This window comes from Nilaparvata lugens, chromosome 5 (genome assembly GCF_014356525.2).
Source record: "Nilaparvata lugens isolate BPH chromosome 5, ASM1435652v1, whole genome shotgun sequence".
Classification (NCBI taxonomy): domain Eukaryota; kingdom Metazoa; phylum Arthropoda; class Insecta; order Hemiptera; family Delphacidae; genus Nilaparvata; species Nilaparvata lugens.
This window is the reverse complement of record NC_052508.1, coordinates 74,534,090-74,551,376: the sequence shown is the minus strand read 5'-3', so window position 1 is coordinate 74,551,376 and position 17,287 is coordinate 74,534,090. Positions and strand designations below refer to the sequence as shown.

General features: G+C 35.8%; 1 protein-coding gene across 3 annotated transcripts in view; it reads left to right on the top strand.

Moving 5' to 3' along the window:
* The first annotated feature begins 1,343 nt into the window (after positions 1-1,343).
* Positions 1,344-17,287, top strand: part of LOC111047539 — a 47,924-nt gene continuing 31,980 nt past the window's right edge. For all 3 annotated transcript variants that reach the window (XM_039429267.1, XM_039429266.1, XM_039429265.1), the window contains exons 1-3: positions 1,344-1,651; positions 4,531-4,616; positions 14,767-14,824. In XM_039429267.1, the coding sequence (XP_039285201.1) occupies positions 1,485-1,651; positions 4,531-4,616; positions 14,767-14,824 (311 nt within the window). In that variant the 5' untranslated portion in view covers positions 1,344-1,484. The remainder of the gene's footprint in view (positions 1,652-4,530; positions 4,617-14,766; positions 14,825-17,287) is intronic.

Sequence of the window (17,287 nt, the reverse complement as noted above, 5' to 3'; positions counted from 1 at the left end):
CTACACTGCACGGCCAGTGTGGAAGTGAAGAAAAGCTTTCGTGTTATGGCAGAACCAAACAATTTGAATTTGGTCTCCAGACCGAGCAGTGGATTCACTGTTGGAGGGTGGATGGCGCTTTGTTCCCCCCAAACCCGCCCAGACCAAACCGTCTGGTCAGGAGAAATTCCGCTTCCAATTTAAGATCAGCCTCCAAGCCAAGCCACACAAAGCAGATTTCGAGGCGTTTTCAGACGAGTCGTCAGGGCAGGAAGCTCTCTGATTGGCTGGCATTCAGGAATCAGCCAATCGTAGAGCTGAATCCCGTACGCCAACCCAATCAGCCAATCGGAAAGCTTCCTGCCTGCCGACTCGTCTGAAAACGGCTCGAAATCTGCTTCGTGTGGCTTGATCTTTAGGTCCATATCAAATCGAATCAAATCAAATAATTTATTTCCTCAATAAATATCAGCATTTAAAAATTATACATTATTATTTCAAACTTAATTTCACTTAACTATATGAAAATAAACAGGAAACTAAAGTGATGGTTATGTCCAGGAGGCCAGTGAGAGATGGAACACAGAAACAGTTGTCAGGTAGAACCTTTGAGAAAGTGAAATCATTCAAGTATTTGGGCACCCTAATAACGGAAGAGAATAATGTAGCGGAAGAAGTGGATGTCCGGAAATGTGGTGTATTTCGCCCTGCAGAATATCCTGAAGTCCAAAAATGTGTCAAAAAAAGGCAAAATAAAAATTTACACAACAGTTTTAAGACCAATAGTGACATATGGAGCCGAAGCTTGGACATTGACTACACGAGAAGAAGGTCTGCTTCAGAGATGGGAAAGAAAGATTTTAAGAAGAATTTTTGGAGCAATCAAGGAAAATGAATATGGAGGATAAGAACAAACGAGGAACTAGGAAGATTGTTCGAAGAGACCAGTATTTTATATGTTGTGAAAAGTATGAGGCTGAGATGGGCTGGTCATGTGTGCAGAATGCCGGAAGGGAGGGTGCCAAGAATGGTGCTGGAAGGCAACCCGGAGGAAGAAGATTATAAGGAAGACCAAGAAAGCGGTGGGTTGACGATGTGGAGAAGGATTTGCGAAGACTGGGTATAAGAAGATAGAGAAGAACAGCAGAATGTCGAGAGGGGTGGAAGGATGTGGTTGTGAAGGCTAAGGCTCTACATGGGCTGTAGTGCCAATAATGATGATGATATGAAAATAAAACAAACCCTAAACCTAATACGACTTAATAATATTAAATTTGAACTAATGCTAGGTTTATGAATATATAATAAGTCACTGTACTCAAATGGGCGATTAACAAGTTTGTATACTATAATATGCTTGTCTTGATAAATTGGCATTTGTTCAGGCGTCGTCAGAGGCAGACAGTGGCGGAGGTGTGGCCAGTACGCATGCGCAGCGACCCTGCCAGCTAGCATTGTCGCGTGACCCAAGCGGTGGCCCTGCCCCCTCGGCCGAGCCGCAGCCAATGGGAGGCGGCCTGCCGCTGCTGGTGATCGACTCGCCGACCAATGAGAACGCCGCATCTGGACTGCTGTGCACGCCGTGCCCCTCCCCCTCGCCACGCAACAAGTCCCCGGTCACCGTGCAGGAATGGGTCGACTCTCTTCCGCTCACACCGGTCGAGCCCACCAGGTAAATAAATAAATAAATTTATAATATTATAGGATACATAATTGAATGATAGATACTAGATAGCTATAGAGAGGTCCACGTTATAATGGCAGTGGAGAAAGATAGGAGAACAACGTTGCCGATCCTCTGTCTTGTCAATAACTTCTATAGACGGTAGCTGGTACAGGTTTATTGATGTAATATTACACTGCTCATTCTCATTCAAAATAATCAATTATATTTTATTAAAAAAGAAATTATATTTTTCATTAATTTCATGATGAATTTTCATAATTAAGATGAAATATTTTGTTAATAATTTATTATTAATTCTACATTGTTTAAAGACGATGTGGCAACAGAGCAATGTGAGAAAGAGATAGCGCTATCTGCTCTGTTGAATGATAGACAAGGATAGCAATACCATTGCTAATCAAACACTGCCATTATAATGTGGACCTCATATTGGTCAGGTTTCCGAGCTTGGGATTTAGCTAAGTTTTAGGCTCACTTCGCTCGGTCAATTATTCAAATAAGCCTACAGTATTGAAAAATTTTCAATCACCGCTTGCTTGGTCTGCCAACATATTTTTTTGCCTACTATGACACCCGTATTTATTCATTTAGGGTCGGTTTTCGAGCTCGGGATTTAGCTAAGTTCTAGATTCAAACAGCTGGAGTCAGAAAATTGGCTTTCCAAAACGGGGCATAGTCGCAGTCCACGTTTAAATTAAATTTCGAAAAACTAGAAAATTGAACAAAAATAAAATAAAGAGAAAATAATGTAAAGCTTAAGCTATTTTGAATTATTTAGGAATGTTTCATTGCGTTAAGGAAAAACGTTTCCAATTATAGACATGAGAAAATAAAGATTATCATAAATCTACGACTTCGCCCCGTTTCGGAAAGCCTATTTTCTGGCTTCAGCTGTTTAAAATCTAGAACTTAGCTAATACCGAGCTCGGAAACCGACCCTAAATGAATAAATACGGGTGTCATAGTAGGCAAAAAAATATGTTGGCAGACCACGCAAGCGGTGATTGAAATTTTTCAATACTGTAGGCTTATTTGAATAATTGACCGAGCGAAGTGAGGTCTAAGATTCAAGTCGACGGTTTGGCATTTCTCTTAATGTTTAAATGTTTATATGTTGCGCATTTACGGCGAAACGCGGTAATAGATTTTCATGAAATTTGACAGGTATGTTCCTTTTTAAATTGCGCGTCGACGTATGTACAAGGTTTTTGGAAATTTTGCATTTCAAGGATAATATAAAAGGTAAAAGGAGCCTCCTCCATACGCCAATATTAGAGTAAAAATCAGACTATAGAATTATTCATCATAAATCAGCTGTCTAGTAGACTATAATACTACCCGTTCAAAAACATGGAACATCTTGAAAATATATCCTTCCATCAACGTTAGTAGACAGTTGACTATAATACTACCCGTTCAAAAACATCGAAAATCTTGAAAATAAATATCTTTCCATCAATGTTGTAGACAGTTGCAGCCATACCTGATAACAGCGCTCACACTCCCATTCCGGGACGACACGTCACGGTACGATAGGACAGAAAGCTCTATGTTTATTTAGGATTTTTTCTAGACATTTTAAATTGATAAATTATTTATCAATTTTCGAGAAAACATAACAACAGGTCAATGTAACTTACTGTTCACAGAACTACTAGTTAGCTAGATGTGATTCGGAACCTAACCTAACCTTAACCTTGTTTGTAAGAGAAAGATGAATACGAGGGTCATTTTTTTCAACCACCGATCACATATCATGAGACACAGTCAAGTGGTAGGGGAGTGGTTTTTACTCAACTTAACAGTTTGTCATCCCCACCAAACGCTCTGTGATAGGTGCGGCCAGATCGTCAATTGTTGTCAAGTTATATATCCCGAAACATGGCCGCCTCAATTGAGCCTTCCGCCAAGTGCTATAGTGAGGTCCACGTTATAATGGCAGTGTTTGATTAGCAATGATATTGTTATCCTTGTCTATCATTCAACAAAGCGGATAGCGCTATCTCTTTCTCGCTTTGCTCTGTTGCCAGATCGACTTTTAACAAAGTAAAATTAATAATTAATCAACAAAATAGTTCATCTTAATTATGAAGATTCTTTATTAAATCATTGAAAATATATAATGTATTGCATAATAAAATATAATTGATTATTTTAAACGAGACAGAACAGTTAATATTATATCAATAAACCTGTATCAGCTACCGTCTATAAAAATAATTCCGTCTCTCTCCCACACAGGCACACGCATCTTCTGTTATCGAGAGACGACGAAATTATCATCTGTTTTCCAAGGATGAATTATCCTTTTAATGTCCTTCAGCGAGTTTTCCAAAGAATGAGACCTAGTGCAATCGAATCTTTATTTCATATTATTTATTTATTTATTTATTCAATCATTAAGAATTACACAACTTACAGAAAAGTACCACAGGCTTATAAGACCAAAACGGTTCCAATTCTAATTTTTACAACAGTCCAAATGTAGCTAGGTTATGTGTCCCTTAACATCTCCTATTTCACACTCAATTTACAATTCGAAACACACAAAGATTATTTTTAAATTAAAAATACTTCAAAATAAATTAAATCAATCACAATTAATTAAAAAATTCCAAACTTTGAAAAAAAACTATAAAATTTTGAGACGAAAGACAACATGAAACCTACTATGTTCGAAATTTCGTGAAAATCGTTTGAGCAGTTTTCGAGATCTGTAAAACATTAATAACCAGATATATACAAAAATCGCTCGCCTAATATATTTATTTATTATTCTATGTAGTATGCCCAATTGTGGCAATTGGGTCTAATTGTTTCAATCAAATTTTTTTCGGATCAATAATGATTGCATGTTTTTTTAGGCCTGATGATGAACACAGTGAACCTACCACCGCCTTGCCAGCCACCCTAAATGAAGCTGACGATATCCTTACTTTGGGAGCCGAAGGTCGGTCATACAATACAATTCATTTCATTTTGTTATTTAAAATTGTCTGTCCTCAAGCGGCTCCTAGACCACAGAATACATACGTAATGGAGAGTATCAATCCACCCAATGCATTTTACATGACGCCAAGACTTGAGTGCACTAAGACCACGTCACGTGACTGCGCCATCTTGTTAGAAATTGAAATCACCGCTACTGTTACAATGCTTAACTTTCTTTCAAGATGGCGGATACTAGCCGACTTTCCATTCTGTATGTATTCTGTGCCTAGACGGTCAATATATTATTATACCATATCAGTACCTACTTTTAACATCAGACCATAGAGTGTGTCTATGACATGTTAATTCTAGTTGTGGCCTGATTTTATAGTAGACTAGCCGTCAGGCTCGCTTCGCTCGCCATATCCGTCTAGCCAGGGGGCTCCGCCCCCTGGACCCCCGACTGGATCATCCAAGAATGAAATCAGCAGGCTCGCTTCGCTCGCCTGCATTTTCCATTTAAGCATTTTATCATATGTTAGGACAATCCAGTCGGGGGCTAGACTAAACGGATATGGCGAGCGTAGCGAACCTGACGGCTAGTAATATTATATTCCCAGGATTGAAGTGGCAGTGCCCAATCAATTTTTCCGCGATAAATGCATTTCAATCTTCAACTTGGTGCTAACCTAACAAGTCAACTCAACTTAATGCCAACCTGACAAAATTATTAATTTAGTTGCCAGTTAACAACTGTTCGAAGAGGTACTCTATCTAGATTATAGTTCTATAGTAACATATGATATGGGAAATTCAATTATAATTAAGAGATTGGGAGAAGAAGAATATACATGCTAAAAGACGAACTTTAAACCCTTAAAAACAACCTTAGAGTTAAAATATTGCCAAAAGATTTCTTAGTGCGCCTCTAAAGGGCCAACTGAACATACCTACCATATTGAACGTTCTTGATCCGGTAGATTTTAGTTATGCGAGTGAGTGAGTGAGTGAGTCAGTCAGTCAGTCAGTCAGTCAGTCAGTCAGTGAGTGAGTGCCATTTCGCTTTTATATATATAGATATACTGATAATAGATATACTGATATTGAACAATAATATTGAATGTTGTCACCTGGTCATATGGGACATATATATGAATCATATATTTATCTCATATTGATCAGGATTTTAGAGTTTTTAAATTAAAAGTTCAATGAACAGTATTTTGTCTTTGAACAATCTTTGTCATCGACAGAAAATTGTTTATTTTATTTGTTGTCAATATTAACGTTAGCTTCTCTCTGTTTCTAATAATAAACGTGCCGCTTGTGCGACAGAAAGAAATATGTACTTGAAATGGCTTTCATGTTTGGCATTGACTGAGTTTAAATATTAATACCCAAAATTTAGCTTTTGGGGCAGAGCTCGTTCGTTAGGACTGTGAGTAAAGTCCGGCTGATCCAGTGAAGAAGGCTAGAATTCGTTTCGTTTCAGTTCGTTACTACGTTTCGTTAATAGCCTACAGTTATTCTGTCACAGATCGGGCAGTTTAAAAATAATTGTATTATTAAGGAAGACGGGTTCTGAACCTATTCATTGGTTCAGTTAATTTTGTTTTTTATTTTAAATACTTACCGTAAAGTCGCGATTAAACCAGTGAATGCCAAAGGGGGAAGCCATATTCAAAAGGTAGGTGACTACTGGATAAGATCATTGTTCTTAATTTTTATAACCACAAAGATTGAATCATCTTAAGCAGCAGCAATTTGTTTTCCCCATTAAATTAAATTTTAATATTGTGTTTGTATATATATATATATATATATATATATATATATATATATATATATTTATATTTATATTTTACCTTTTTGGAATAGAGAAAAATTAATATTTATCATTTTTCTCTATTCTATATTTTTCTCTTTTATCTACACACCAGAGGGTAGCGAGCTATTACTGATTGGCGTACCCCATAAAAAGTAAGTTATAACAATGAAACAATATAATATTGTCTAAAATATCACGTATTTATAAGCTCTGTACCTCAGAGCTAGAGGAGCGTAAGTCCATTTTCACCACACTGCACAGAAAGCAGCTGTTTCCCAGTCCCTACGTAGATCTGAAAGACATTGTTTGCAGACGACTCTCGTCTGACGTCAGAACAGGTTCTTTACGGCTAAGGCCGGAAAGAGTACCCTTTCCGGCCGCTAACATGGAACTAAGAACGGTGAAAGAGAAATGGTCTTTAGCATTGGGAGCTAATGTATCGGATTTTCGGATAGGTATTCCAAGCCAGGGCGGAGCTTAGAGATGACTTGAATAGAACAGACCAATCAGCATCTACTTGACAACATCAGCTGTTGGAACGCACAAGAGGCCCACGAAACCGCCTAACTTTTTGGCGTCAGCTATACCTGTAGTGTGGCTAAAAATATCGTACGCGACTCTCTCAGAAAGGTGTTCACGGTATTCGGATAACATATTCCCGGAAACTATCCTCATACCGTAAACACTAACTTTCTGAGCTTGTAGCGTAATATACTATTTCAACCATGTAAACCAAAAGATACCAATTAAATAAAGTTCTAGTATTTCTGTTCTCTTTTGTTATCATAGTTCTTTCCCCGTCTTACAATGCCGCTTGAAAGATATAATATGAAATAATATGCATTCTCAAGATATATGCTTTGAATTAGGTATTTGTCCCTTGAAAACTCTATCCCTGCAATTGCCTTGATTATGTTAATTTTGGATGTTCAGAGATATTATTTTTTTAAATGAAAAATTGTTCCTTGTTTTGACACATGGTATATAAACTTCATCTTCTCTCCATTGATGAAATCATGTAATATTCGTGGAAAAATAAAAAATAAATAAAAACAATTAAAATTCTCTCTGAGTTTCAATTTATATCTTTCATATTTTTTTAGAAAACTATTCTTTGGAAAAAAATGTTCCTGTGAACTAACAGAAATGAATTGACCATATGATTTTTACTTGGAAAATTTTGAAACAGATAATCACGATATCAGGTTAAAATAAAAACAAAAAAGGCAAGCGTGTGTAAAAGACTTTTTTTTCCTGTTTCCCTAGCAACGAATTCGAATATGATGAAACCTATTCGTGTCGAGGGGGCGTTCGGTGCTATGCGGTTGCTATTCGGTACCGAATTCAAACCGAATCATCGTTTCACACTTATCGGAATTTGCCGAAAACGAAACGAACCGAATGAGTGTGAAACTAGCCTAACTCAGCACATGTTATCTCTTTGAATTGGAAACCATTATGAGGAGCATCAAAGACCTTTTATATATCCTTCTACCTGCAGAGTCTTTGAAACAATATATAAATTCTTCGGCAGCTGTATTAAAATACTATTGAATGAGTTGGCGACTGTTGTGGGTCAGAGATCACACTGGAGCCATCTTGAGTATAATTTTGTTAATGAATTATTATTTTAATAGATGGATACTTGTGTATTGAACAAACAACATTGATGATTGTTCATAAGACTTCTTATGTACCGTACATAGTTGTATAAATTAGTGCGATAAAAATTGAATTTGTCCTGTGATGAAACAGTAGTTATAGAACTAAATTTAAATGAATCGATTTCTAGTGTTGAATTCCCATGTTCATTAGTGTATTCTTCAATGAATTTTCATGTTTTAAGGCTGTGCAAAGGCTAAAAATGAACTTTTTACTGGAGATATTTTAAAAGTTTTTTTGATTTGTATATCATCAAGCTATCAAAATGAAAAAGTTTCTCAGGAAAACATTTTTAACCGATCATTACTTTTCGAGATATGAGCGCCTGAAGCTTGATTTTTGGGACAGAACATTTCAAATTCGGTACGATATAAATCCATGAGATTTAGAGGATGAATTCTTCATGGTATTGTCGATCTACTAAAACAAAAATTTTCTGAAGATATGAATTTTTGAAAAAGTTATTCAATTTACCAAAAATAACTCAACTAAAAGTTAAATTTGGTTATTTTTAGTAGATTGAATAACTATCTTGAAAATTGATATTTTTAGAAAATTTCTGTTTCACTAGATCAACAATACCATGAAGAATCTATCCTCTAAATCTCATGGAATTATCTCTTACCGAATTTGAAATGTTCTGTCCCAAAAATTTTCAACTTTAGGCTCTCATATCTCAAAAAATAATGATCAGAAAAAAATGTTTTCCTAAGAAAAGTTATTTTTGGTTATTTTCAGAAAATTTTTGTTTTACTGGATCAACAGTACATGAAGAATCTATCCCCTAAATCTCATGGATTTATCTCTTACCGAATTCGAAATGCTCTGTACCAAAAATCTAAACTGTAGGCGCTCATATCTCAAAAAGTAATGATCAGAAAAATGTTTTCCTGAGAAAACATTTTCATTTTGTTAGCTTGATGATATACAAATCGAAAACTTTGAAAAATATCACGAGTATAAAATTATTTTTCCTCCACCTACTGTCTAAAGTACTTACTTTACTCCCTGAAACATAATACTAAGTGTCACTTTTTCGCTCTAGGTAGTAAAAAACAGAACAAAAACTCCCTAGGGAGTAAAAGTGACTCCATTTAAATAACATGGGAAGCATCTCTATTTTAAAACTTACATGGTAATAGGTTAGAAGGTCTAAGGTCAGATGAGAAAGCATAATAGAGGTATCTGTCATTGAGTCAACTGAATTCAATACCACAACAAGAAATGATCAACTCATGAAATATATGTTTGTATGATATTATATTCTTAATATTAGTAGACAATAGAAATTTATACAATTTTAAAATATTTATTCTATTCAAAATACCAGCCAACAAATATTTTGATCTGCAATTCAAATCTGAAACGCGTTATCTGAAGTCAGCCATTTTTGGTAGCTGCTCAGCTGATATAATTGTTACAACTTTAGCCGATCGATAGCGCAATCGGCAGTGCCAATCAGCCGACCGGTTTTTAGGTTTTAGATTTTAGGTTATGTTGTTAGGAAACATTGTCATCAATACGCAAGTTATTAAAATGATTTTATTCATTCTATTGATTTTATTCAGTTTTATAAAAAATGTAGATGGAGGAAAAATGTTGTGTACATCACGAGCGAAAATACTTTTTCTCCCTCAGGAAAATTGTTGCCCTTGGCTTCGCCTCGGGCTTCAAACTTTTTCCCACAGGGAGAAAAAGTCGTACTTTTCACTCTAGATATACAAATAACTATTTAGCCTTGCACAGCCTTAATATCCTATGTACTGTATAAAAATGAGGTGAGATAATTCTGTTAACACTCAATTGCTAAGATATGCATTCAGTACCTTCAATTTTTATAAATGTATTTTTGAATTTTCAGTGAAAAAATTTCGTAGAGGTAAGCCTTGATTTGAGCAGAACTAGGTTCACCAACAATTTAAAAAGCACTCCCTTTCAATTAGTGCAATAATAAATTTGTAAAAAAAATCGAATTAACTAGATTATTTTGCTTTAGTACATCACTTTTAGTTTAGTAAGAAACCTGCAACTTTCTAGCGAGCTTTGCCCATTCAGGACTTATACATAAACGCCATTTACATTCCGCCACACATAGGCCTACCTCACACATTTTAGTAAAAACAGTAGAAATAGAACAATTATTATTAGTGTATGGCTTTCAATGGTGGGGTGATGCAAGGGTAGTTTCACCTCGCCGTATATAGTCCAAAGTTCCCTAATGGTAAACATCGGGAAACTGGACACCAAGGTTATAGTGAGCACAATGCTTTAAATTTACACTTTTCACTTCGAAATGAAGTTCTTTTTGATGTTAAAAAGTCCAAATACATACAAAACCGAAACAAAACACAAAACCACTAAGCCAAATTTAGTAAATATTAAATTTAGAGTCGAAAATTTATAGATCTTCAAGTTTCTAGAATATTATTTCTGTAATATTCTTGCAGCATTTATAGTTCTTCAAGTTTCTAGAATATTATTTCTGTAATATTCTTGCAGCATTGCTTTCTTCTAATTGTAGTAACAGGATTTTTGGATTTTGCAATAAAACTGATCTATATCTCGTTACAATTTTGCCGTAGAACAATAAATAACCCAGATACAACATTCTTAGTATAACGTATTTTTGGACTGTAAATTTTTGTGATCTTTATAAAAGTGTTTTTATAACTTGATTTGGACTATTTTTATCAAAATTAGGGAGAGAAACAGTTTTGGGTTTATCCTGTTGATTCTCTCCCGATCATTGATTTGATATTGTGATTGTGAAATGTATGTAATAAATGAATTAATATTTTCAATGAGGTTGAAGCCGAAACAAAACACAAAACCACTAAGCCAAATTTAGTAAATATTAAATTTAGAGTCGAAAATTTATATCTCGTTAGAATTTTGCCATAGAACAATAAATAACCCAGATACAACATTCTTAGTATAACGTATTTTTGGACTGTAAATTTTTGTGATCTTTATAAAAGTGTTTTTATAACTTGATTTGGACTATTTTTATCAAAATTAGGGAGAGAAACAGTTTTGGGTTTATCCTGTTGTTTCTTTCCCAATTATTAATTTGATATTGTGATTGTGAAATGTAAGTAATAAATAAATTAATATTTTCAATGAGGTTGAAGTCGACATGTGATAGATGGGGTGCTCGTAAGATAGCAAGAAATTAAATACTGTTGTAATATCTATCCATAATGAAAAAATCTGGTGTGGCGCACTCACACAACTTTCCTTGCCGTTATGAAAATTGATCACTGACGCTAGTGTTCCCGCGCATCTCAAGTCTACTATTCAAATATTTGAGCCAGCTGGTGACAGGGCAATAACGCTGGAGACACACATGAGGTCTGCTATCTCTTCATAGTGAATGATTTAATAGAATCAACAATAATTTGTAATGAATAATCACATTTCCTCGAATTTAAAGCTTATTTTCAATTTTAGGTGAAAAGTTACTGAACATTAATTGTAGAGATTTTCATGCTCAATCTACTCCACTTGATTTTTCTTGTTTCAATTGTATCTGAAGCCTGATAATTGGGAATCTATCTGCATTGATGGGGCGGAGCTCCTGAAATTTTTACAGATATGGGACTTGTGGCAGTTGATAGAGCTTATCGATGACTATTTTAGGTATGAATTTGATCAAAATCGTTGTAGCCGTTTCCGAGAAAATCACGAAAAACCCTGTTTTTGACAACATTTTCGCCATTTCAGCCGCCATCTTGAATTGCATTTGATCGAAATCGTTCGTGTCGGATCCTTATAGTGAAACGACCTTAAGTTCCAAATTTCAAGTCATTCCGTTAATTGGGAGATGAGATATCGTGTACACAGACGCACATATACTCATACACACACACACACACACACACACACACACACACACCACACACACACACACACACACACACATACAGACCAATACCCAAAACCCAGTTTTTTCGACTCAGGGGACCTTGAAACGTATAGAAATTTAGAATTTGGGGTACCTTAATTTTTTCGGAAAGCAATACTTTCCTTACCTATGGTAATAGGGCAAGGAAAACTGGGTTGTTGTCAAAAATATAACTTATTTATTGTAAAAATCACAATCATCTTTTGAATTTCTCACTCTGAATATGACACCATTGGTGTTGAATCATGTTTGTGATTTTTTTTCAATAAACACGTGATATTTTTGACAACAATCCAGGGTTTTCATCAAAGCAAGAAATGTTGGATACATAATAATGTATAATACTAAATCTGCGACTGCAAATATTTACAACAGAAAAAAAGATAGAAGGTAAACCTTACCTTTTATTGTACATAAAATTTATTGTAAACCATTTGGTAAGCTAAAGGTGCGTACAGATTTACGCGCCGCGAGCATGAGCAATTCACTTTTAATCAGCTGATGCCAAGCTTTTTATATCTGTATCTTACCGTTATCTGGGTTGTGAAATTAGTTATAAAGATGAATTGGATGTAGAGAAGAAGGTAGGAAGATTCCAAATGATTTGTGGAAGTATCAGTAGGACATTGGGAAAGAAGCTACCACAAGCACGATAAGAAATTTTATAAGACAATGGCAGCTCTACTACTACTCTATGGTAGTGAATCGTGGGTAACATCAAAGCCACTTGAGAGTAAAGTGCAGGCAGCTGAGATGAGATTTCTTCGCAGAACTAAGGGCTGTGACAGAAGAGATCACATCAGGAATGAGGATATACGGAAAGAGCTGAATATCTTCTGCCTGAATGAGAGAGTTGCATCTTATCGTCAGCAATGGAAAGAGCATGTGGAACGAATATCAGCTGATAGGCTTCCTCAAAGAATTTTCAAGTATAAACGGTAGGCAAAAGAGACATAGGCAGGCCACGAAAAAGATGGCAATGATCATTATATTTATTATAAAATGAAAACAGTAGATTGTAGTGATGCTTATGATGATATTACATTAGATTATATTGGTGTTATTAATTTATAGATTTTATTTATTATTTTTTTTATTCTAATTACAAGCTGAATGTGAGTCGGAACAGGCAATAGCCTAATCCCTGATTGAAAGAAGAAGAAGATCTTACCGTTTCTGTAAAAATACAGATATAGTCAGCTGATTAAAAGTGAATTGCTCATGTTCGCGGCACGTATAGGTGCAATGTACGCACCTTAAGAATTCAGTAAACCTTTACTTTTTCAGGTTGAAGATTTATATTTTTACTCATAATTCAATACCTGATTTCCACATCAAATGTGGTATCTGTATGAAAGTTTACTGCAAATACCCTAAGGGTACAAACACACTGAAAGCGGAGCGGAGCGTGGCGTTCTAGAGCGTCGTGAACAATATCATGTTAAGTAATGAGCTGCAACACACTGGAAGCGTCTACTCGCGGAGCGGAGCGGAGCGTGGCGTCTAGAGCGTCGTGAACAATATCATGTTAAGCAATGAGCTGCAACACACTGGAAGCGTCTACTCGCGGAGCGGAGCGGAGCGTGGCGTCAAACTTTGGAACAAGCTGGTTTGTTTTTTGGAGCGTCACAGTGCGAGTTCCAGTCTGGTCTACATAATAATGTACTTGACGCTTGACGCTCAGACGCTTCCAGTGTGTATCATGAACGCTCTGACCACGCCACGCCACGCCCCGCTCTAGAACGCCACGCCATGCTCCGCTTCGCTCCGCCTTCAATGTGTTTGTACTCTAGCTTCTCATTAAATTCAAGTTAGATTTTATTACTTTCCTTGCCCTATTACTATAGGTAAGGAAAGTATTGCTTTCCGAAAAAAATTAAGGTACCCCAATTTCTAAATTCCTATATGTTTCAAGGTCCACTGAGTCCAAAAAAGTGGTTTTTGGGTATTGGTCTGTATGTATGTATGTGTGTGTGTGTGGTGTGTGTGTGTGGTGTGTGTGTGTGTGTGTGTGTGTGTGTGTGTATGAGTGTATGTGCGTCTGTGTACACGTATCTCACCTCCCAATTAACGGAATGACTGAAATTTGGAACTTAAGGTCCTTTCACTATAAGGATCCGACACGAACAATTTCGATCAAATGCAATTCAAGATGGCGGCTAAAATGGCGAGAATGTTGTCAAAAACAGGGTTTTTCGCGATTTTCTCGGAAACGGCTCCAACGATTTTGATCAAATTCATACCTAAAATAGTCATCGATAAGCTCCATCAACTGCCACAAGTCCCATATCTGTAAAAATTTCAGGAGCTTCGCCCCATCAATGCAGATAGATCCCAATTATCAGGCTTCAGATACAATTGAAACGAAAAAAATCAAGTGGAGTAGATTGAGCATGAAAATCTCTACAATTGATGTTCAGTAACATTTCCACCTAAAATTGAAAATAAGCTCGAAATTCGAGAAAATGTGATTATTCAATTGCAAATATTATTGTTGATTCTATTAAATCATTCACTATGAAGAGATAGCAGACCTCATGTGTGTCTCTAGCGTTATTGCCCTGTCACCAGCTGGCTTAAATCTTTGAATAGTAGACTTGAGATGCGCGGGAACACTAGCGTCAGGTGATCAATTTTCATAACGGCAAGGAAAGTTGTGTGTGTGCGCCACACCAGATTTTCTTCTTATAGAAGTGGCCTATATGTTTTTGTCTTTGTTGTATATGTTTTTGTTTTAGATTCTATTACAATGATCTTTTTGTGTTTGTATTGCAGCTGGATTACTGTGCGCAGGGCCTGCGTCCACCCCGTTCCCCGCCGTTCAGGTTACAACGTATGTAATTACTCAAGTTTTCTCAATAAAATTCCAATGCTTGTCTTCCTAAGCTTTCCTACTTGTAATATTGTACTAGTTCTAACTAAAATTTCTAAGCAATATGTTGTCTCATGCTATCTCTTTATTGAATCTGAATGTGGACAATGGGTTCAATGTGCTTCAGCCTCAACTAATATTTCTCCGGACCACACCTGTCATGCAACGTTCCGATCCTACTCGTGTCCCATATTTCTGTTGTTGGGTGGAGGGGTGGCAACGTTAGTAGACAGAAGGTTGATCACTCACAGGTGTAAGATTCGAGGTGGTGGGGGGAATGCCAGCGTGACGTCACGTGTAGTAAAAAAGTGATAGAGTAACCACACTGAGCATACAGTTTATTCACTGTATCTTCAAATACATCGTCGTTTAATCCCCTCAAGATTGACCTAGAACTTGAAAATTCTCAATACTTATAGCGAATTAATCACTGATTCTAATGATGTTGTTTAAAATATCAAGTTCATTCAATTTGTATGAATAAAATGAAGTTGAAAGTTTTTCAAGAATCTAATCACGTGACACGAAAAAGTTAATAAGCTGGAAAAGCGTTAGTAGACAACGTTATACTATAATAATTTCAGATTAACCCATAAAAAATCTTGATAAACCAATGCATTTCAATAAAACAATAAACCGATCCCGATAAATCCAATGAATTTCATTCATATAAATGCACTGAACACATGCTGGTATCGAGCACATGTTCTACGAGAATCAATATATCTCATCCCCGAAATTCACAAGCTGTTGTATAGCCAAACTACAAAATATAAACACGACCTAGAAGATAAAGAAACCTTAAGGGTTTGAAAGGGAAGGTTTGGAGGTGGGTTTTTTTTGCTTTTATATTGCAAAATGCTTGTATTATTCAAATGTTTTGATAATTATTGTAAAGCAGAAACAGAAAGCTTGCATGTCAAAAAATGTTTGTGTTATATTATAATATTTGACTATAGGTCACCGTATGATTTTCAAGAATGATATATTCTGCCTACTCTGTACTACAGCCTATGTCACGGCTGCAGTTCCCCCACTCCAATTGCATTTCAACTAAAATACTACAGATGAGTGACCATCCTTCTGTCTACTAACTTTGGAGGGGTGGTGTTGGTGGGACATATGACACTACGGACATGTGTGGTATGCACCATTGTAGGTCGTTGTCACCCGTGATCGGATCGGAGTGGGATCGGAACCCTGCATGACAAGTGTGGCCCCGGCGTAATAGATGAATGTTTATCTGCTACTCTTCATGATTGTTTCTATATTACTCACTCTTATACTACCAATAATTTGTATAATAATTAATAGCCTTCAATAACCTGTATAAACTATTCCAAGGTGAACATTGCTATAGTGTGGTCCACGTTATAATGGCAGTGGAGAAAGATAGGAGTACAACGTTGTCGATCCTCTGTCTTGTCAATGCCTTCTATAGACGGTAGCTGATACAGGTTTATTGATGTAATATTATCTGTTCATTCTCGTTTAAAATAAACAATCATATTTAATTAAGATTTCTCAAGTTTATATATTACATCCCTGATAAAGCTGATTCACGACTCACACTGGCGCACAAGGAATCTTCCTTTTGCCGGTGTTTTTGCCTCACCTACTGTACTTATGCATGTGATCATAAATTGAATCTTCATTTTAAAACTATTGTTTGTAATGTAAAGGATATCATTTCGTTATTATATCTAATTAAATAAATGTATGTATCTTGGTTTAAGTGCAGTAGCATATACTTATATTTATTTTTTGTAAAGCTTTTTTGTATTTTGTTTTTGGCAAATAAAATTCATTCATTCATTCATTCAAGCAAGAAAGTTATATTTTTCAATAATTTTATAATGAATTTTCATAATTAATTTTATAATATAAAGGATATCATTTCGTTATCATATCTAATTAAATAAATGTATGTATCTTGGTTTAAGTGCAGTAGCATATACTTATATTTCTATTTTTTGTAAAGCTTTTTTGTAGGCTATTTTGTTTTTGGCAAATTAAATTCATTCATGAATAAGATGAAATACTTTGTTAATGAATTATTAATTCTACATTGTTAAAAGACGATGTGGCAACAGAGCGAGCGAGAAAGGAATAGTGCTATCCGCTTTGTTGAATGATAGACAAGGATAGCAATACCATTGCTAATCAAACACTGCCATTATAACGTGGACCTCACTATAAATGAGCTCGATTAATATGAATATTAAAAATATTCAACGTCGTTCGCTGAAAGCCAAATATCGAACTGCCCGTTCTGTTCTTACCCAAAGGCTGGGCGAACCAGTTAGTCAAGACAAGACAAGACATGATCAGACACGTTTAGTCACAATACTTTACATTGTTGCTTATGAAGACATGTCCAATCGCAATGACTAATCAGTGTGAGTTGCGTCATAAGCAACTATG